General features: G+C 43.8%; 1 protein-coding gene across 1 annotated transcript in view; it reads right to left on the bottom strand.

The window, feature by feature from the left end:
* Positions 1 to 23,098, bottom strand: part of GEN1 (GEN1 Holliday junction 5' flap endonuclease) — a 35,483-nt gene that overhangs the window by 10,646 nt on the left and 1,739 nt on the right. Inside the window, exons 2-6 of the mRNA XM_074988976.1 lie at positions 17,721 to 17,918; positions 16,079 to 16,265; positions 4,516 to 4,692; positions 959 to 1,069; positions 336 to 409 (exon numbers count right to left, since the gene is read on the bottom strand). Coding sequence (XP_074845077.1) covers positions 336 to 409; positions 959 to 1,069; positions 4,516 to 4,692; positions 16,079 to 16,265; positions 17,721 to 17,881 — 710 coding nt within the window. The 5' untranslated portion in view covers positions 17,882 to 17,918. The remainder of the gene's footprint in view (positions 1 to 335; positions 410 to 958; positions 1,070 to 4,515; positions 4,693 to 16,078; positions 16,266 to 17,720; positions 17,919 to 23,098) is intronic.

Genomic DNA, 23,098 nt, shown 5'->3' with positions numbered 1-23,098 from the left:
TAAGCAGTTATCTGGCTAACTGAAATCACTCCAGATTATGCATGTTGCCAGGTAAGAGAGTGCCGGACTAGAGAGCTTCAGCCTATAGTTCCATAGATTATTCATGCTGATTGTACCACTTTAGCTAAAGATGGGAAATAAATCCTGCCATCTAATTTACCCTCTTAAAAATATTCAGTTTTCCATTATGCAATTTGTTTGCAGTAAATGTACTTTTGAGTATGTACTATGATCAGAGGGATTTCTAGATGTGAGAATTGTTGGGGCAACAGGAAAATAACCATAATAGAGATCTGAAACTTTACCATAAGCAGAGAGGCAAACTTAAACTTTACCTTTGCAGCAAACTTTGACCTTGTAAAGTCTCAATTAACTTTAAAGCCTGTTCTTTACCAACTCCTGGGACTCCCTTTCAGATAGAGGAAAACATAGTAAAGTTTAAGAAAATGTAAAACAGAGATATGTTAGGTCTAATACAACATTTTTATACAGTCTTTCACACAAAGCGGACCTCACATGCTTAAACAACTACATCCCAAGTGCTTTACAGAATCCATAGATGGGGGTACAAAAATAGCACGTGTTGAACATATCAGAGGCAATACTACACCAAGTACTGCTAGAAGCCTTTGGGAAGTGTTATAGCCCAAAGAGCAGAATGGGGGAAGCTACTGATATGCTGCTACCTGTTCCAGGCCCTGAGAGAGGGTTCAGTAGAATTCAATCTCCAAAAGAGTAACAGGCATTTTAGGAGCCCCTTTATGCCAATCTGGACCTCCCACCATACATAAAGAAGCCAGAGTAGGAGTCAGGATATCCTGGGTCTCTCTCCATCTTTCTTTTTTTTTTTTAATTGATACATGGATTAAAAAGCGTGCTCAAATCTTAATTGATCCTGTATGCTCAGAAAAAATAAGTCACAGGAGGATGGCAAATAATTATATTTCAGCTTACTCACCTTAGGAAGATAATCACAACCGAGAAGAATTGCTAGCCCAATCAGGGACTCTCTGTCACAGCCTAGCTTCTCCTTAATAGAGCACATTGTATAGCAGTCAGCATGTGGGTCCTGAAAGAAAAATATTACAGCTAGTAACAGTTAGCAAAAACCATGAATAACCAGCAAATTGACTTGTTGGTGACACAGATTAACAGCAAGGGGTCCTACTGTTGTTCAGCTGCTAGCACAGAAGAATCCAAAATATTTATCCTTGTTAAATAAGGCATGATTGACATAATATCATCTTGTACAGTAAACCCTTGACAAATGCGGCTTCAAGTTGCGCATAACTTGCTTTAACGCATATTAATTGCAACTTGATGCCGCTCTGGAGCCCCTTCTCCCTGCCTTCTCCCAGCGGCATGGCTGCCAGCCTAACAGCCAGGCCACTGGGGGAAGGCTTTTGGGCTTTTATAACCCAATTATCAAACTTTTTAGACACCTTGACAGATATTTAAACAGCTTGTAGTACTACTATCCATTTTAATGACTATTTGAACACCTAATTTAAGGCACCTACTTTAATATTTTTCTCTTGGGTGACAAAATGATGGCAACACGTCATTCTGCCGCCCGGGGAAGGAGAGGGGTAGAGATAGGGAGAGGAGCAGGGCAGTGGGGTGGGAGAGGCCCAGGAAGGCTGGGGCTGCCCTCTCCCCACCTCCACCCCTGCCAGCCTTGGGTCCCTCTCTCGCCACTGGTCCTGAGACTTGGCTGGGAGGCAAGGAGCTGGGTCCCACCACTGCTGCCAGGCCATGACAGGGAGGGAAGGTGCCTCTCAGAGTCAAGCCCTGGCTACTGCTTGTAACTTCTCCTGCCCCCAGACCAGGCAGCAGGACACAGCTCCCATCAGTAGCAAGTATCAGAGGGGTAGCCGTGCTAGTTTGTACCCACAAAAGCAATGAGAAGTCCTGTGGCACCTCGTAGACTAACAGATATATTGGAGCATAAGCTTTCGTGGACAAAGACCCACTTTGTCAGATGCAGCTTGGCTCTGAGCAGACTCTTATGTCTCCTCTGCTGGGGAGGGAAGGCACCACTCAGAGCCAAGCTTCAGCTGCTGCTACTGACAGGGCAGTGGCTTCCTGCTGCCAGACCCAAGGGTTGGGGGAGTTAGTAGCAGCAGCTGGAGCTTGTCTCTGAGCAGCGCCTTCTCTCTCTGGGATGGCCTGCTGGCAACAGCTGCTCCCAACTCTTTCCCTGGCCCATGGACAGAGGTGGCCAAGCTCTGCCCCACTGCTCTTACTGCCCTACTGGAGCTCCCATAGCAACCTCCGACAAGCCTTCCCAGGTGGCAGACAGAGTAGGACATGGGGCAGGGGTGAGGGCAGAGTGGAGGCTCCAGGGAGGCTAGGGCTGACTGCATGACTCCCCAACCCTTCAGGAAGGCTGGGGCTAGTTGCATGGCTTCCCAGCTCCTTGGGAAGAGAGAAGGTTTGGCAAGTGTAGTGAGCAGGGAGTGCAACCCCCTAATCTTTTTAAAATTATGCGCTCCCAGTTTTGCCTCTCTTCATTACATTCATTCCCACGAAGACTCAAGCACTTTTTCGTAGCTTAACAACAGTTTCTCTCACATTTAAAATTCCATACTGTAGAAGATTAAAAAGGAGAGTTATTTGTTCTGTCTTCTCCACCCATGGTATTCTTAACTACATTCCTAATTTTAATCAGGTAGTTTTATTGGGGGCATTCATTTTTGGACTGGTCATGCCATAGATATATACTAGTCCCTCTTTAAATGAGTACTTGACTAAGAGTACTCGCTTAAATGAGGCACACGTTTACTTACCTTTGTTCACTCTACCAGTGAACTCCCCACCGCTAATATAAGGCTAATTCTCTCCCCATGGCTCCAACCTCCCCTAGTCTGACCCCCTGCCAGCCCTGCAGCCCAAAACCGTGGCAGCCTGACCACCCACCTCCACCCCCCCACTGGCCCCAGAGCAGCTTGACTCCTGCCGCTGGCCCCAACCTGCTGCAGCCTTAACTGCCGTGCTGGCCGCAGACTGGCCCTGTGGCAGTCTGACCCCCCTCCGCTGGCCCCGTGGCAGCCTGACCCCCCTCCCACCCAGCCCAGTAGACCAAACCCACCGCAGCCAGACCCCACCCTCTGCTGGACCACACACACACAACCTTCAGCAGCCTTAACCTCCCACCCACCCCACGGACCCAACCAGCCACCAGGTTTTAACCCTTCTTCTCAGTCATGGCCCCAAACTGATCCCAGCCTTTAACCTTTTCCAACCCCCAAACCCAAGGTTCACTTACCTTTCAAAAGCAGCACCACCTGCTGCCACTCCTTCCCCAAGCTCTAGGAACCAATCAGAGACTTTTACATGTATTTTAATGAGAATTTAGTGTCCCTCTCACAAGTTTTCACCTACGAGCACAAAGTCGGGAACCAATTGGGCTTGTACACTCAACCCTTGCTCTATAAGATATGGCATGTACATGTAAGATGCAAATAAGTGAATTTGCCTTTATTAACCCTCCGGATCTGATGCTCCTATAGGCACATAATTGTCTCTGAAGGGCTGTGTCTACAGAAGATTTACTGATTTAAGATGCATAATAATTAATGTAATAGAAAACCCAAACAGACAGCAGGTGATTTTATGTTTATTATTCAACTTTGCTGTTTTCCTTGTTCATTCAGTGCTTGAATGCTACTGACTCAAGGGAAGCAAGACTGCTGTATAAGAGCAAAGATTTTAAGAAAGACCAAACATAGGAAGATAAAAGAACAACATTATTAGTGATGTTAATAGAATATTTAGGCCTGTATAACAGACATAAAATTTTGGGTTTCATTTCCCTTTTGGACTTTGATATTTTTTCTAACTTGTATGAATAAAAGACACTGTGTTGCACTTGCCTACAACCAACTGGGGTTTATATTATAATGAGAAAACAAAGGAAGAGAGTTCAAGTGTTGCTGATTTTGGTGGCAATTTCATGTACATCTGCCTAAAGTCCTGTCTCAAGGCCAGGCCAAACAATCAGCTAAAATGGGCAAAAGAAGACATGGGGAAGCATGAGAAACACTAAAAAGCCAAAGAAACCATGACCCTGGCCAAAACATGATCTAACTCCCGAATCATTTCATGAGGCACAACAGAGGTGGCACCTAAGTCTTGAGACTCACAACCATTCAAAATGGAACAAGACCATAAATTATTTGTAAGGGGTGGGATTAGGGCTATGCATTTAGGTATAATTAAGCTTGCTAAGGAGGAGGTGGGAAAAGGGATGGGGGAAAGCTCGGTGGTGTATGGAGCTATGGATATGTTTGCTCGATTAACTCCAAAAAACTTTGCACTGTCTGCAGTTTAGACTCTGTTCTTCTGCTTCTGGTCAGTTGGACAAGAATCAAGAGAGGGGTGAGCGAGTAGCCCTAGCAGATACCTAGTTACCTGTTCAAAAACTGTACAGTGTTTCACATTTATTTGAGCAATATAAGAAAAGTGTTTGAAGAAGACTGAAGAAAAAAGACTCCAAAAATCTTAACACTCTACCTTTGCATTCATGGTGAAATTCCTATAAACTGTTTGAGCTCCATACAAGAAAACATCTCCATCAGTGGTGATGCAGCCATCCACATATCCATTTGCATTCAGATAAGCACACATTGCCTCCGCTTCACCAGCTGCTTGAACCCAAGGTAATCCTAAACATTCCAACATTTCAAGGCACTAAAAAATCAAAAATGTTTAAGATAAGGTAGAAATTGAATCTTTAATTATCCATTTTTTATGATTACACATTTTTTCTACATGGACCTCACAGTCATGTGTATATCTGCAGGGCCATTATTAACTACAACTATTAATGTAGTATTATCATTGTACGTCACTTTATAACAATTTGTAGCATGGTAAACAAAGAAGAGATCCCTGACTGAAATAACTTACAATTTGTAGTGAGTAGGGACATAGTTATAATGAATTATATCAGTGATTCTCAACCAGGGTTACATGAACCCTTGTGGGTATGCAGAGCTCTTGCTGAAGGTACATTAATTCAGTGTTTCTCAACCTTTTTATGAATAAAAAAGACCTGGACTTATTTTATGATCATCTAATTTTTGCACAATAAAGTATGATGATAAGTTTATTGCCTACAGGCAAATTCTTCCAGCCAGCCAGTTACGATTAAGTCGTTTAAAGAAATGTGTTGCAATGGTAGAAACAAATTTGTGTGTCTGAAAATTGTAGGTACTGGGAGTACTTATTTTTTTTGAAGAAGGGGCACTTGACAGAAAAAGGTTGAGAAATACTGAGTTATTCAGTACTGAACATGCCCAGGGAGATTAGGGCTCATTCCTGTCAAAACATTTCACAGATCAGATATACTCATCTGATTTTGGAAAGAAAGAGGCTGGAGGATTAGCATACATTAGGAGGTTTCAGGGTACCCACATGGCCCCACAGTATGCCAACGTTTTTATGGCTGACTTAAGGATGAGAGCTAAAGAAGTTTTATTTTAAGTGCCCTTCCTTTACTTACAATACACTGATAACATCATCATGGGGGCTCACAGGAAGGATGTCCTTGAAGAATTCCAGCAAATTCCACCCCACCATCAAACTCAGCCTGGACCACGACACAAGAGATCCACTACCGGGACATTACAGTGCCAATAAGTGATGATCACCACCCTATACTGGAAACCTATTGACCATTACGCTTACCTACATGCCTCCAGCTTTCATCCAGAAGATACCACACAAGCCATTGTCTATAGCTAAGCCCTAAAACACAACCATATTTGCTCCATTTGCTCAGACAGACAAGCACCTACAGGATCTCTGTCAGGCACTCTTAAAACCACAGTATCCACCTGGCAAAGTGAAGAAACAGAAGGACAGAGCCAAGGAGTATCATAGAATCATAGGGCTGGAAGGGACCTCAAGAGGTCATCAAGTCCAACCTTCTGTCCCAAGCAGGATCAACCCCTGCTAAGTCATCCCAGCCATGTCATATAATACAGGACAGGCCCAACAAGAAAACTAACAGAATGTCACTGGCTATCACCTACAGTCCCCAGCTAAAGCCACCTCAGCACATCATCAAATATCTATAGCTTTTCTGAAAGATGATCCCTCACTCTTTCACAGATCTTGAGAGACAGGACAGTCCTTGCTTGCAGACAGCCTCCACAACCTGAAGCAAATACTCACCAGCAACTACACAACGGAAGCACTAACCCAGAACCAATCCCTGCAACAAACCCTGTTGCCAGCTCTGTCCGCATATCTACTCAAGTGATACCATCGTAAGACCTAACCACATCAGCTACACCATCAGGGGCTCGTTCACTTGCACATCTGTGAATGTAACATGTTATCATGTGCCAGAAATGTGCTGTCATGTACACTGGCCAAACTGGGCTGCCACTGTGCAAAAGCATAAATGGACAAAAATCAGGCATCTAGAACAGCAACAGTCATAAACCAATAGCAGAGCACTTCAGCCTCCCTCGACATTCAATAACAGACTAAAAAGTTGCCATACTTCAGCAAAAAAAACTTCAAAGAGAGACTTGAGCATGAATGGACAGAGCTGGAATTCATATGCAAACTTGACACTATCAGAATGGGTCTGAATAGAAACTGGCAGTGGCTAGATCGCCATAAAATAATTTCTCTTGTTTGGTATTTATGCCTCCTTACTAACTGTCGGGAAAGGGCCACTTCCAGCTGATAGAATGGACTTCTTTAGCACTGCTCCTCTGCCTAGTTATATAACTCACTCAATCAAGTGCCTCAAAAATCCGTACCTTCTCCCATTACGATCACATAATGTCTCAGGTAATTATAAAAATTGCTTAAAAGAAAAAATAATCAATGGGAATGTGCAGAGGAACCCAATCCAGAGATGCAAGAAAGTTGTGCATGTACATGGGTGAGGTATGGATCTTGTGGAAATCATGGTCAGAGCAGCAGAAAATGAAGGTTTTCTTTGTAGAAATATTATGTGCAAGCTACCTGAAATGACTAAACTGCATTTGGTAGCTTCTCTTGACAGCTTATAATTTTTAAACAAATCAAACGAGCAAAGAAGTGGAATTTTAAAGATGATCATCCTATTCAAGGAGCTTGACAATATTAAGACATTTTATTCAGATTATTCATCTGGAGCCAGATTCTAAAATAAGTGATTTTGGTGGTCTCTGGATGATGCCATTGAAGACAAATTATAAACAAAGCAAACAGAACTATCTTTTCCCATTTAAGTTCTTGTTCTATAAATACTTTCCCAGTAGTAGTAGTAGTAGTAGTAGTAGTAGCAGCAGCAGCATCCTTCAGTCTACGTAGACTATGGATTGCGCATTTCGTTGTTCCATTTGGGATCATCATTTGCAGCATCGACTGTGACTGTGAAGGCCCACACGAGAGCGACAGTCCTTGATGCATCTGTTGCATGTGTAATGGGTGTCTGGCAGGTCCTTACTGTGTTTTCTGTGGGCTCACTTCTCCTCTGCTAGCTGTCTGATCCTCATCTCACTCTTCTGAAGGCCCTTGTGTAGTTCCTGCCTCCATCTGCTGCGATCGTCTGCCAGCTCCTCCCAACTGTACGGCTCGATGTCTACCCCCGAGGTCCCTCTTGCAAACATCTTTGTAGCACAACTGGGGGCGTCCAGGAGGTCTTTTGCCAGAGGCTAGCTCACCATACAGGATGTCTTTTGGAATCCTTCCATCATTCATCCTGTGGACGGGGCCAAGCCAGCGGAGCTGCTGCTGCCTGAGGAGGGTGTGTATGGTTGGGATTCCAGCTTGCTCAAGGACGGCGGTGTTGGACACTCTGTTCTTCCATGATATTCCAAGGATGTGCCTGAGGCAGTGGAAGTGGAAGACGTTCAGCCTCTTTTCCTGGCGGGAGTACAGGGTCCAAGACTCGCTGCCGTAAAGGAGGGTGCTGAGGATGCAGGCTCTGTAGACTTGCATTTTGGTGTGGGTGTACAACTTGATGTTACTCCACACTCTCTTGCTGAGTCTGGACAGAGTTGTGGCCGCTTTTCTGATCCTCCTATTTAGCTCAGTCTCCAATGACAGGGTGTCAGTGATGGTGGACCCGAGGTAAATGAACTCATGGACGACCTCTAATGAATAGTTGTCAATGCTGATTGATGGAGGGTCAGCAACGTCCTGAGCAAGTACATTTGTCTTCTTTAGGCTGATGGAAAGCCCGAAGTCCTTCCATGCTTTGGAGAACTGATCCAGCAGTTTCTGAAGCTGGTCTTCTGTGTGTGACACTACAGCTGAGTCATCTGCGAAAAGCAAATCTCTGATGAGGACTTCCCGCACCTTGGGTTTAGCTTTCAGCCTTGCAAGATTAAACGGTTTCCCATCAGATCTGTTGTGCAAAAAGATGCCCTCTGTTGAAGAGCCAAAGGCATGCTTCAGGAGGAGCGTGAAGAAGATCCTGAACAATATTGGAGCAAGGACGCATCTTTGTTTGACGCTGCTCCTGATGATGAAAGCATCCGATAATGTGCCCTCATATTGGATGGTTCCTCTCATGTCTTCATGGAACGACTGGATCATCTTGAGTAACCGTGGAGGACAGCCTATCTTGTGAAGCATTTTGAACAGTCCATCCCTGCTGACCAAGTCGAAGGCCTTGGTCAGGTCGATGAAGGCAATATAGAGTGGCTTCGTCTGCTCCCTGCATTTCTCCTGCAGCTGCCTCAGAGAGAAGACCACATCAACGGCAGATCTCTCTGCGCGGAATCCGCACTGTGATTTGGGATACGCCCTCTCAGCAATCTTCTGGAGTCTGCCAAGGATGACACGAGCGAACAGTTTACCAGTGATGCTTAGGAGGGAGATTCCACAGTAACTGTTGCAGTCGCTTCTGTCTCCTTTGTTCTTATCCAAGGTTACGATGTTAGCATTGCGCATATCCTGTGGAACCTCTCCCTCTTTCCAGCACAGGCACAGTAGCTCATGTAGGGGTTCCAGGAGAGTGTCTGTGGCACACTTGATTACCTCTGGTGGTATACCATCCTGGGCCGGGGCCTTTCCTACTGCAATGTTGTTGATGGCTTTCTTCAGTTCAACCACAGTTGGTTCCTGGTCCAGTTCGTCCATTACTGGTAGGAGCTCGACGGCATCGAGGGCTGTATCAGCCACAATGTTCTAGCATGAGTACAGCTCGGAGCAGTGCTCAACCCAGCGCTCCATCTGTTTGGCTTTGTCAGCAATGCCTTTACCAGATTTGGACTTCAGAGGTGCCATCTTGTTCTGGGTGGGTCCTAATGCCTTCCTGATGCCCTCGTACATTCCCCTGAGATTACCAAAGTCAGCACTGGTCTGGATGCTGCTGCATAGCTCGAGCCAGTAGTTGTTGGCACAGCGCCTGGCCATCTGCTGCACTGTTTTTCTGGCTGCTCTGAGTGCTTGCAGGTTACTCTGGCTCGGCGAGTGTTTGTACTCCAGGAGTACAGTGCGCTTCTCTTCGATGGCTGGAATCATTTCATCGGAGTTAGCTTCGAACCAGTCATGTGTGTTTCTGGCTCTTCTTCCAAACACCGACAAGGCCGTGTTGTAAATTTTATCCCTTGGATGGTGCCATCTGGATGTCACGTTGGCACCCCCAGGGCTGCTGTGCAGATTCTCCTCGAGGGTCTCTCTGAACTTTTCGGCTCTCTCTGAGTTTGCCGTCTTTCTGGCATCAATGAGGGGCCTTCCAGTTGGTTTAGAGTGGTACAGCTTCTTGGGAATCACTTTGAGTTTGGAGCAAACTAGCGAGTGATCTGTATCACAGTTGGCACTATGATAGCTGTGTGTCAGAAGGACATTTTTGAGGTTATCACGTCTAGTGATGACCACGTCTAGTTAATGCCAGTGTTTTGAGTGTGCGTGTCTCCATGTCACTCTGTGCTGTGGCTTAGTTTGGAGAAATGTGTTTGTGATGAACTTTGCACGTACCACAATCTGTGGGAGAAGACGCTGTCTGTTTTCATTCATTTTTCCCACATCGAAGTGGCCTAAGCAGGAAGGCCATGAGTCACGATCGGCTCCAATTCTCGCATTGAAGTCACCCAAAATGTACAGTTGTTCGCGAGCAGGTATTTGCACTATGGCAGCACTAAGCCCGTCATAGAACTTGTGTTTTACTTCTGGTGCGGCATACAGGGTTGGAGCGTAAGCGCTGATCAGGTGGACAGGACCGGCGCAAGTCTGAAGTATGACCTGAAGAAGTCTTTCTGATCTGCCCATGACTAACTCCACCATTTGTAGAAGGGTATTTCTGATGGCGAAGCCAACACCATGCTCCTTGGCTTCTTCTTGGGCTTTACCCTGCCAGAAAAAGGTGTAGTCCTTTTCCTTTAGAGATCCTGAATCTCTGAGTCGTGTCTCTTGCAGAGCAGCAATGTCAACTGGGAGCCTCTTCAGTTCCTCATTGATGACAGCGACCTTTCGGGTGTCACTGATGTCCTGAAGATCTTCAGTCAAGCCAGTCAGCATGGTCCGCACATTCCAGCAAGCAAGCTTAAAACTTTGATGGTTTCCTTTTCTTGTTGATTTTCTTATTGGTTTGCCTGGTGCTCAAATTTCAGTCACTTGTCAGGTTTGGGAACCTTAAGCCTCACGCACCCAGTGAGGCAGGTGAACTGTGGCGGGACAGTACACTTCTGGCTGGAGGCTGCCCAGCTTGAGGCGGGCAGTGAGTGTCCAGTGAGATGCGACGATCTCTCCCACCGTCGAAGGCAACCCCTGGCGCTCGTTCTCTACGCCAATCGAGCAAGAGCTTATAACCAGTATCTGTCACCTCCCGTGTTGGTTCAACGCTGTTAAGCGATGCTGGAGCACCTCTCCAGGTGTGAGCCTGTGCAATTTTTTGGGACCCTGGGCTACCCAGACGCCAGTGTTCCCCTCTCAGCTTTACTGATGTAATCCAAAGGAGAAGATAACGTCTACGTCTGGTACCAGCTCAGCTGCGGAAGTTGCCAGGTCAATGCCAGAAGTTGGCACAGAACCGCCTTAGAACTCCCCTCCGGATTTTCTGTCAGGGTTTACTCCCTTAGCCTTGCTCCTTCCCAGGATAACCCACAAGGCAGTGGGGCATGGAGAATGTGGGTAACGATCCCACTACCTCTTGCACCTCCCTGGCACCACGTGTCCCCAAAGCTCCCCGTGGTCTGACAACCTCCTCACCTCCCCAGGACCCTCCTCCCCACCCCTCTGCCTCCCATCAGCTACCATCACCCCCAGATCCCCCCTCTCTACCCCCTTGTCCTCCATCCACTCTCATGTCCCCCCACCTCATCACCCTGCCCCCCATCCACTCCCATGTCCCCCCACCTCATCACCCTGCTCCTATCAGTTCTCATCGCCCCCAGGTCCCCCTTCCCCCGGCCTCTCTGCACCTGGCCGCGCGCTGCTGCATCCCCACGTCCTCTAGGAAGGTGCCGATCTCGCGGCCCAGCCGCGCCCTGGATCCCTGCCAAAGCTACCAACTCTTCTTCTGGCTGCGGCTGCCTCCGGAGCCCCACGGAGCTGCTGCGGGATGCGCATGCAGGGATCGCAGGACTGGGACTGGAAGCCCAGGCAATCTGAGCCGGGTGTGCCACCACCTGCCTCTGTGGGTGCCACCATCTGCACAGCTGTACCACACGCCCCCAACCACATACCAACCACCGACACCCCTCGGTCTCGCCCCCCGCGCCCCACACTCCCCCAAGCCCACTTGCATCCCGCTGCCCACGCTGCACCCTGGGGGTGGCGGGTCCCTCAGCTCCAGCCAGCAGTTGGGAATGCCACCGCCGTAACCATCTTGCCACCCCTTATCCCTGTAGAAGTAACTAGCTCCCTCTAAGCTCCCCCTCTAAATTCTCCTCTCAAAACTCCTTCCTGTTAGCAACCACTCTGCTTGCAAGGTCCCTGGTCGCTTGCCAGCAGGGTTTAAGAAGGTCTGGCCTTCCTGAGAGCCCTTCCCTCTGACTACCGCTCAGCCAATTGGCACGCAGAGTTTAGATTTCAAACCTAAACCTAATCAAGGCTAACAGCTTCCAACTGCCAGCCTGAGCACATAGCCTTTCAAACAAACAGACAGCTCAGCACTCCAAACACCAAACAAACAGACAAACCCAGGCCAGAACCCCCAAACCCAGACACCCACACACTCCAGAGAGCCACTTACCCGAAGGTGCTGTAGTTTGCCCCCTTCTTCCCCAGGAGAGCCCCTCTCAAAACTCCCTCCTGTTAGCAACCACCCTGTTTGCAAGCACCCAGTCACAACTTTCCCAACATTTCCAAAATCTTAATAGATGTACAGTTTACTTCAGGCATAGTGAACCTTTTTCCTAACCCAAGCCACTGACCTTTAGGAAAAAAAAAAAGCAGCTGCAAGTCAAACACAGCCCCACAGGGAAGAGTGGTGGAGGCACAAGGCTTCCCTTAGGCTTTGGGATTAGGTGAAAATCGGAAAAATGCAAACAAGGCATAAATTTGCATATTCAATGCATCATTTGCATATCTAATTTCAAAAGAGCTTTCAAAAGAAGAAAGCCAATGTAGACGCTGTTCTTTTGAAAGTAAACCCCATCTTCAAAATAATCCTTTTGAAGGGAAGAAGCATTCTTTCGAAGATGGGTTTACTTTCGAAAGAGCAGCGTCCGCACTGGCTTTCTTCTTTCGAAATAAGCTCTTTCAAAATTAGAATATGCAAATGATGCATCAAATATGCAAATTTATGCGTGTTTGCATTTTCGATTTACCTCATTTGCGTGCCTCTTTCAAAAGAGGAATGCAAGTGTAGATGCACCCTTTGAGTTAAGAGGCCCCGACCCCAGCTGTTACCTAACTTCTCATCCACAGCACCATACTAAACGCCAAAGAATATATGAAAATAAACACTTGAGATATTTACTTATTAACAGTTAAGTCATTATACAAATAGCATGTATATTAAAAATGTAGCTTGAATTATGAGTTTCTACTGCAAGCAAAGTTCTTCATTTTAGGAATGCTTTTTATGACTGTTGTGTGCAAACTCATTTATAATTGCAGAAAACTAATTTACATGCAACATCACCATTAAATATTGTGATCCCATTCAAATGCTCTTGTCCCATTGTAGAATGAAGATAGTTCTTTTCTAGTTTTAACACAACGAATGTGCATGCACCTGAAGCCACTGATGCAGGAAGACTGGCAAAAATACATAATGCAATTGTGATTAGGAAATAGAGCTGACAGGCCAAGATCAAGTATTTCTTGAAGCACTTCTTTGGGCTTGCAGTCCAATTTAAAGTTGGTGGCATGTATATGTTTCAGGAAGATCATCTCGTCATAGAGATCTCTTGAAATTTCATTGCTCTACCTTTGTTGAAACTGTTCAGTCCCTGAATATAGGTCTTTATTATTTAATTCAGCAGTGAGCAAACTTTTTATGTTGGGACCCAGTTTTCATCCCTGCAATTAGCAGGGCCTCCCCCAAGCTGTCTAATGTAATCCAAACCAATGGAAAAACAAACAAACAGAAATAAACAAACAAACAAAACTTTTGGCATGTGTAAGACAATAAGTATGTAAAATGTAAAAACTCTATTAATCAATATATATATGTGAATAGACATACATGAGAACAGTAACATATTTCAACATTTGTAGTAAGACGAGTGAGTCAGAGACCCAGCAGCCAGTTTTGCTGTGTCCCCCTTAGGAAATTTTATGCGCCCCACAAGGGTCCCACCTTCCCACATTGCACATCCTGACTAAGTTCTCTGAACTTCCAAAGAAGTCCAAAAAGGGTACAAATTTGTTGCAGTGACTCACATCGATGTGTAAGATCAGATTTGATGGAGTCAATAACAACAAATAAACCTATTGACTCAATAGTGCCTTTCTGCTTCAGATTGAGATGTTAGACTGTGATTGGTGGAAAATGCAGATAAAATGTCAATATCCTCTGCTACTGATTCGGACTCAGAAAGGACTGTGCGACGTTGATCGCAAACCTTGTGAATGTCTTTAAGAAGTTGTTCAATGTTATCCCGCTCAACACCTAATGTAGCATTGCACGCTTTAAGTACAAGATGAGTTTTGTGGATAATTTTTAGCAGCTTTATCCACATGTACGACATTGAAATGCATTTGAATTTGGATGTATATTTCTGAATTTTCTTAAGTTCAGTGCCAACCTGTGCTGCGAGAGTAAGTCTCAGGCTCACTTAAAGCCTTTTTCAGAGAGTCCAAAAGCTGTGTAACTGGTTTAAGGTCATGGATTAACGCTGACTATCTCACTGTTGACATGCTCAAAACAAAAAGCAGTCAAGTAGCACTTTAAAGACTAGCAAAATAGTTTATTAGGTGAGCTTTCGTGGGACAGACCCACTTCTTCAGACCATAGCCAGGCCATGGTCTGAAGAAGTGGGTCTGTCCCACGAAAGCTCACCTAATAAACTGTTTTGCTAATCTTTAAAGTGCTCCTTGACTGCTTTTTGTTTTGATAGTGTATAGACTAGCACGGCTTCCTCTCTGTTACTGTTGACATGCTGTGAAGGGAAACAGGCAGAGGCTGCTTCAGAGTTTTCCTACTTTCAAGGACTGCTACTGAAGAGGTTGTACAACTGCTGAATCATTCCAAAAGTACACTCATCACTCGCTATACAAGCTCAGTTGGTTTCCAACTTTCTGCTCATAGGTGAAAACTCATAAGAGGGACACTAAATTCCCATACAATACAAGTAATAGTCTTTGGTTTTTTTGACAAGTGCTCCTAATTCAGTGAAAGAGTGGCAGCACATGGCACTGCTTTTGAAAGGTAAGTGAACTTTGGGTTGTGGGGGGTTGGAGAGGGTTAAAGGTGGGGGCAATCTGGGGCCATGAGCAGGAGGGAGGGTTAAAATCTGGTAGCAGGTTGGGTCCATGGGGCGGGCAGGGGAAGTTAAGGCTGTGGCGGGTTGGGTCCATGAGGAGGACAGCGTGTTAAGGTTGTGGTGGGTTGGTTAAGGCAGGGGAAGTTAAGGCTGCTGCAGATTGGGTCTGTCAGGGGGGTGGGTGGGGGTAAAGGCCGCAGCAGGTTGGGTCTGTGAGGCCAGCAGGGTTTCAGGCTGTGGCAGGCTGCATTTGTATTCGCAGGAGGGAGTTCACTCATCTAATGAACAAAGGTGGGTTTGTGTTCCTCGTTTTAGCAAGTACTCGTAAGTAAAGTACTCGTTTAACAAGGTATGAGTGTATGTGAATGTCTCCTTGCATGATTCGGCACAATCAACGCCAACAAGATTTAATGTGTGGTTGCCACAAATGGAGAAAATAGTTTAGATTTTGCTCAAGAAGGACTGCTTGTACTCTATTAGGCTTCTCAGAAATACTGGATCCATAGTCATAGGTTTGATAACTTAGTTCAAAACCTTCCAGAATTTCTAATACATGAGCGGAGATTTCTTTCCTGTTTTTTTGAAATTATCAAACAAATTATTGTTCTTCAACTGAAATCTTTGCCCTTCCAACAATTTTAACATACTGAACAATCAAGTGTGTCCGTTCTTTATGGCAATGCCTACACTAGCAAAGTCTATCAGAAAATCCAGCCCTTTTTCGAAAGAACACACCAAGAATCCACAAATAAAATGTGCTCTTTCGATATGAGAACAAAAGAACGCAGCTCTTCTTTCAGCCCTCTTCTGCTCCCGGATCAGGAAAAGCGCCTCATTTCGAAAGTTTTTTAGACAAAAAAAACAAGTGAAAAAGTAGTCCTCAGGGCACAGGATTTCTTTTTGATCCCTGGACCATTCTTTTGAAAGAGCGGCAGCTGTGTGGACACTCTCTATTGAAAGAACAGATTAATCTTTCGAGCTGCTTCTGTGTGTGTGCAAGTGTGCTTTTGAAAGAAGATCCTCTGGAAGATCATCTTTCGAAAGATTGCTGTAGTGTAGATGCAGCCTATGAGAAGACAGCAAAGTGCAGAAATAATGTCCAATCTCAGTGAGGCAGGGAGAATCTCATGAAAAATCTGTATAGAGTCATTCACATGCCAGTTTTATTGTAAATGCTTTCTTTTCCCCATATTTTGTCTTCTATCTCCATTCTCTAATACTACAATTAACAAAGTTCCTCTATCACTCACCTCTTTTAAAACTGATTTAAAATAGGATCTCCCTGTTTTTGCAGTCCTTGGTTTTTTCAAAGGCCCATAGCGGAGCTCATTCCTCTTAATCATTGTGTCTGCTTTCAGCTTTGGGGCATCACCTTCCATCACAAACACCAGTTTGATTTCCATTGCGGTTAAAAAAGAAATTCGAAAAAACAGATTCCTATATTAACAAAGCAAATAAAAATATTTACTGAAATTTAGTTATGAATTAAGCCATACGACAACTGATGTGTATAACCTAAATGGAAATTTCATACAGGTCAGAACTATATGATGAAACGTAGACAGCTTCAGACAAAAGGAAAAGGGCGGGGGGGAACAGCAAAAGAACACCTTAAGGACAAGTAGATTACAGCATTACTCCAATGCTCATCCAAACAGATTCAATACTGCCATTTGGAAAACATATACAAACACATCAGAAAATATTTTATACCATTTTGGACTGCAAGACTTTGTACAGGTACAGAGAAGAAAGGTTCATTTATCTATGGACTTATCTAATACTTTTTCATGAATTCTGTGTTCTACAAATTTATTTTTATTCAGCCTTCCAACACAAGATCTGCTCCCAGTCCTAATGATACTGATGGTAAAGGGAGATTGGAAGGGGGGAAACCGATATCCAGTTAAATCAAATGTTAAAATATTAAGAATACTTCAGCTACTAAAGGTGATCAAGATGGTACAAAAATCAGAAGTTACACTGACCTGAACCACTGGCAGAACTATGCAAATGGATGGTCTTGAAAATGCAAATGGACACTCATTTGCATATTTGCTCACTGGCAGATGATGCTGCTGGCACAAAAAAAAGCTGTAAAAAAATATGGTTCTGCTGGTGATCACCCATCCTTTGTCAGCAGCCCCTTATCTCTGATTTTTTCCAGGCATAAGGGGCTGGTAACAGAGGGGGTTTCTGCTGGCAGAACCACATATTCACGGCATGTCTTCTTCCGTGAATATGAAAATGAGCCACTCAAATATGCAAATGAGTGGCCATTTTGCATTTTCGATACTGCTCATTTGCATCAAGCTGCTGGCACTTGGGGTTAGAGTAGCATGAGCCTTAGTCTTTAAGGTATCACAAGCTTCCTTGTTGTTTTTGAGGACACAAACTAACTTGGCTACCCCTATGATATTTGATTACAGTAGGGTCTTGACACTCGTGAGGGTTCCATGTTGAGAACGCTTGCGAACGTTGAATTTCGTGAATAGCTCTAGGCTGGAGCTCGGCTGCTGGTGCTCCTGCCCGAGACCCCGGGGGAAGCGGCAGCTGCCAGCACTCCTGCCCAGGACCCCAGGGGAAGCGGTGGCTGCCGGTAATTCAATTCACAAACCTTAGGTTCGCAAATGTTGAGACCCTACTGTAGTTTGCTCTTTGAAAAAGCATCAGAGTAATATTAACCAGATATAAACATACAACTAAATATGTGGAATGATTAGCACAAACTAAATAAGCAATTAAACCATACGGTAATATGGTCTACGACATATTTTGGAAGTTTGGTGGCAAACTTTGGAAGGAAAGCACCAAGCAAGCAAACTATAATTATGCATATTCTAATAGCTAATCAATACAATTACCTAAGAAAACCAAAACAACACAACGTACCTAAGATGAGGCTTGGTGACTACGCCAATCATCTTTTTAACAGCCTGTGCTTCACACACCCATAGACTTAAATCAACAGCAAGAGTCTTTCCCCTGAGACTTTTGAGATGAACATGTTCTTTCACAGGCTCCAGGATCTGCCATAGATTAGTAACTCCCATTGTCCAGAATTCGAACTTGCCAACATGAGGGGATCAGCTGCAAAGTTTGACCAAAACAAAGGATTACAGCTCACAGTGTGTCAATTTCTTTTTGTGGGGATGACGGAGTAAGTGCTGTAAGTATTTCTAAAAATATATGTTACTGCTTAAGTGAATGACATAATCAAGCCATCCAAATATTCAGAGATTTCAGTTTTAGACCCCTTGCATAATGAACGAACTCCTTGTATGACAACTTTTATGAAAGAACAGGCTGAAGTGCTGCCTAAGTAGAATGGTAAAAATATCTAGCTTAAGAAATCACTTCCATCCACATCTGAAGTGCCTCTTACTCACTTTCAGTGATAACTGTACATCTACTGCCCTGTACTTATCAGAAATCTGAATTGTCTGTGAGAAAACATGTATTTCTGTTCAACTGCAGGAACGCAGATACATGACATTGCCTGCGGCCACATCTTCAAAATAGCCATGCAAATGGCCAAATCAAAGAATAATACTGAGGCGCTGAATTGAATATTCAGTGTCTCATTAGCATTTGCATGCTTCCGGCTGCGGCGCTTCAAAAGTGCCGCTTTCAAACACGCGCAGCTCGGCGCAGCTACATGGGGGTCCTTTTCAAAAGGACCCTGCACATTTTGAAATCCCCTTATTCCCCTCAGGTGTTCTCACCTATATTTCTTGTTACTTCTAAAATATCAACCTTTTATTCAGAACTTGCTTCCTTACTAGTGTCAATTTTTTTCACCTCAATACCAACCTATTCTTCTTGAGAGGAGAAGGAACACATTTTCCTTATGTTTATTTCTCTACATTTCAGTAGGAAGTAGACTTTAACAGAAATAGAATAGTTAATATTTTACAAATGTGTCTATTTTACTTCTGCAATAAAGAAAATCTCTCATAGAAATGACACAGTAATCAGTATATTGTCACATTACAAAAAGCATTGTTTGTGCTTACAGTTTTGCGCTACTTTTGAGAACAAATCTGATCCTAATCAAAATCGTATCAAACAGGAAGAAAATGTGGAGAAATGTGGATATAGATGCTGTCATCTAGTGGCCTACTCAGTGTGTGGCTTTCACAGAAAAAGCTAATGCAACTTTAACATCAGAATATAAAGCCCTGCACTGGTATGGTTCAGCTAACTGGTCAGTCATTTTTCTTGCTTTCATTGCATGAATTACAAGTTGCTCTAACTTAAGGACTCACTATTGGTTTCCAGGGGTTACACTCTTCAAGTAGAGGCCATGCCTCTGGGATTTGTAGTATCTAAATCTGTATTAATTCACTCAAGTTAGTGGCTGGATTTTCAGAAATGCAGAGCACCCGCATTCCTTTAAATGGAAGCTGACACCTTATTTTCATGTGACTTAATTAGGCTCCTACCTTTAAGTATCCAAGCTTTGAAATGCTACTGTGTTTGAACTTTGAAAGATTTATGCTTTAGTTTATTACTGAAATATAGACACTTTTGCTGTTACAGAAAGGTTTTCTCTCTTGGCTTTTTAAGTGAAAAGGCTGCCTTTTTTTTTTTTTGAGATAAATCATAAGGTGCCATCTTATTTGCTGGGACAGCCAATATAATTTTTCAGATAGGTAAATTTAAAAAGGAAAAAGCACAAGTCTGATAAACAGTATTATTGAATCTGGCAAGAAAACTATCCCCTCCTCCCAGCAATGATTTCAACAAAAGGGACTTTAAAACTTCAGGGGACAAGTTCCTAAATGCTGGCAAATTCCAGAAGTAAGTTAATTGGTTTGTAAAGAGATGATGACTAATATTGACCATTTTTGTGACTATGGATATTAGGAGAGTATCTAGAAATAGAAGTCAACTACAATGATACAGTTATGTTTCTGAAGTTTTGTAAACCAGAATGGGCACTGCAAGAAGGTAAATGGTGCCATTTGAGTGCAAAGCTGGAAAATGTGTTGTGTTGGACTACGTTTTGTACTGTAAGAAAACTGATATTATGAACAGCAGAGGGCAGGCAATGGAAATGGGAAGCTGAGATATTCTGCCAGTCATGGTAAACAAAGTAACTAGACATTCAGGGCTGGCTTGTGCCAGGCAACTGGGGCTCTGAATTGCTGTTTTATTGCCATGTTGACTCCAAGGCTTGGGCAGGGACACAAGATCTGGCACCCTCCCAACTTGTAAGGTCCGGGCACCAGATTCCAGACCCAGCCCAGAAGCCTACACAACAATGAAACAATCATGCAGCCCAAAACCAAAGGGATGGTCCAGGGCAGTTGTGGGTGTCGAGTTGCGTTGTAGACATGACCTCAGAGACAAACATTTGTTAAGGAGTACAGGTTTAACCTCTCTCGTCCAGCACCCTCGGGATGTATCATGGGAGGTCAATATTTTCTAGTACATTATCAACTCTTGCACTGTTTACTGGGCTCTTAGAACACACTTAGTGGTAAACTACAGCCAAGTAACAGCACAGAACACTAAAATCTAGGACTGGTGGCTGGAAACAAATTTTACAGGACCACATGAAACTTGGCCACACCCATGACAAGTGGACATCTGGCTAACTAAAATCATGTCGGATTATGGAGTTTGCCAGACAAGAGAGTTCTGGATTAGAGAAGTTCAACCTGTCATTTCAAGAGTATATACTTACTCAGACTGAAGATTCTCTAAAACTATACAAACATCAATATTATGGTGGCAAAAAGAATATTTCCAATGGCTACTTTTAAAGATAGAAAGTCGTGAATACAACATTTTGTAGGAGGAAAATGAACCTTCTTACCACCTAACTGGGATTTCCAGGTTTTGGGAGGTGAACGAGACAACACTTAGCAAAAAGGCCTTTTGATGTTACCATTTGGTACCTATAAATCAGTCTACCTTTCTTATATAGCTTCCTATAAACTGTGTGTTAATTGGTTTATTAGTACCATGATGACATAGCACATCAGTATTAACACCACACAGGGATGTAAATTCATCCAAAATATTTCTAATTCCACACACATGCAAAAGTAGCTGAATCAACAAAAATGTGGCCAAAGGCAATTTACAAAATGAAAAATAAAATAAGTCAGTGCTTTTCAGGGCCATAGTAAAATCTTAATGTATAACTAAGAAATTGATTTTTCCATGGTTCAAACAAAGTATATTTGTTGCTAAAGTTGGTAAACATGCCATAATGAATGTTTGAGGTTATTTTATTTCTGTCATTTAAATGATTTAAGGGCTGATCTAGCTGGCAGAAAACTATCTGTTTTGACTGCAGCTCTTTGCAAAGACACACTGGAACAAGTTTTGTTTTGGGGTTGAACTTATCCCAAATCTCCCATCCCACCCTCTGTAATATCTTAGCTAAGGTAAAAATATTCATAGCTAGACTGTATTTCTTTCTATTTTTGTAATTCACCCCAAACCACTGTTGGTGTTATAACAAAAACAACACAGAATTTAAGGAGTTGATCTGGCTTCTACAGAAGTTAATTGCAATTCAATCACCGACACCAAATCCAGGATCTATACTTGTAAACCAGCTTTAAAGTTTAGAGCCAGTAAGTATACAAACAACGGACACATTACATAATTAGAATTAACTCAAAGTAATACAAATGAAGTGTTTGGAGTTTGTGGATTAATGCAGCAAATTAAAGTTGATGAGAGTTAATGGTTTTCTTCAGATGGGTCATCTAACTATGCAAATTTATCCAAAAAGCATTGGTAAATGTGCCTCAGTCCTGCCTGACAATTCCACAGCTCTTTCCATACTGAGATCTCCCCACGCAGCAGAGTTTTGCAATAATCCATTTTGAACTACACCTCTCATTGGCATTCCAAGTCCTGAGATCACATCGCACAATTTGGACAATCCACCCAAGTTCCCAAAGTACATCACTCAGGTCATGTCCACACTAGCCAAAAACTTCGAAATGGCCATGCAAATGGCCATTTCAAAGTTTACTAATAAAGCGCTGAAATACATATTCAGCACCTCATTAGCATGTGGGAGGCCCTGGCACTTCGAAATTAATGCGGCTCGTCCAGACGGGGTTCCTTTTCGAAACGATCTTGGCTACTTTGAAGTCCCGTTATTCCTATGAGCAGATAGGAATAAGGGGACGTCGAAGTAGCTGGGGTCCTTTCGAAAAGGAGCCTGGTTTGGATGAGCCGCGCGGCGGCGAGCTGCTTCAATTTTCAAGTGCCGCAGCTGCCTGCATGCTAATGAGGCGCTATATATGTATTTCAGCGCTTCATTAGTAAATTTAGAAATGGCCATTTGCATGGCAATTTCGAAGTTTTTGGCTAGTGTAGACGTTGTCTCACTGTTTTTCCATTTGATAGATACCTCCTTGTTTTCACTGGGAAAAAAAGGAGTGAAAAAGTTTTATGAAATTAAACAGGAAACACATCTTGTGCAATTTATTCTTACTCTACAACCATAAAACAGACATGTTGCATGACACTATTTATTTACACAAAGAAAGAATTGTAAGTAGAACAAGAATGAAACTATGAGATCCCCATGCTACTACCTCGGTAGCCCCCTTGCTGTGCTGCATCTGCCCTTGAGTTTTACCAATCTATATATTTTCTCAGCACTAGTGGTTTTGTGGAGGTGAGAGGGGGAAGAGAGAACCACTAAAACCCCACACCCATTGTGGGCACTGGGAGAGCCCAAAGTCCATCCACTCAGGAAACAAGAAGCAACTGAAGTCTTGGGAAACAAACAAATAATAATGGAGAAAGGGTCAAAGGCTAAAAAGCAGGGAACCTGAACAAGAAGTAGAACAGAAAACCCTCCACAGTGCACAATGCCCCTCTAAGGTGTCTAGGGAGCCAGTGAACAATGCTCAGAGGGACTTTGCTCAGAAATAAGCCCCACTGTTACAGAGCAATTGCTTATAGCTCTGTAGATGATAGTTGGTCCTCCTGGTACAACAGGTCCTCCTATTTCAAGAGGAGGGTGGTGAAACACTGGAATGCAGTTACCTAGAGAGGTGGTGGAATCTCTACCACTAGAGGTTTTTAAATCCTGGCTTGACAAAGTCCTGGCTGGGATGATTTAGTTAGAGTTAGTCCTGCTTTGGATAGTGGGCTGGACATGATGACCCCCTGAGGTCTCTTTGAGCCCTAGGGATTCTGATTCTATGACAGGCATCTTGACCAACACCAGAAGGTTACCAACAAAGTCCTATGCTTTGTGGGAACAGGGATGGGGTGCATGCTGGGGC

Source organism: Carettochelys insculpta, chromosome 3 (genome assembly GCF_033958435.1).
Source record: "Carettochelys insculpta isolate YL-2023 chromosome 3, ASM3395843v1, whole genome shotgun sequence".
In the NCBI taxonomy this organism is placed as follows: Eukaryota; Metazoa; Chordata; order Testudines; family Carettochelyidae; genus Carettochelys; species Carettochelys insculpta.
The sequence above is the reverse complement of the archived record's forward strand: the minus strand, read 5'-3'. Positions and strand labels throughout refer to the sequence as shown.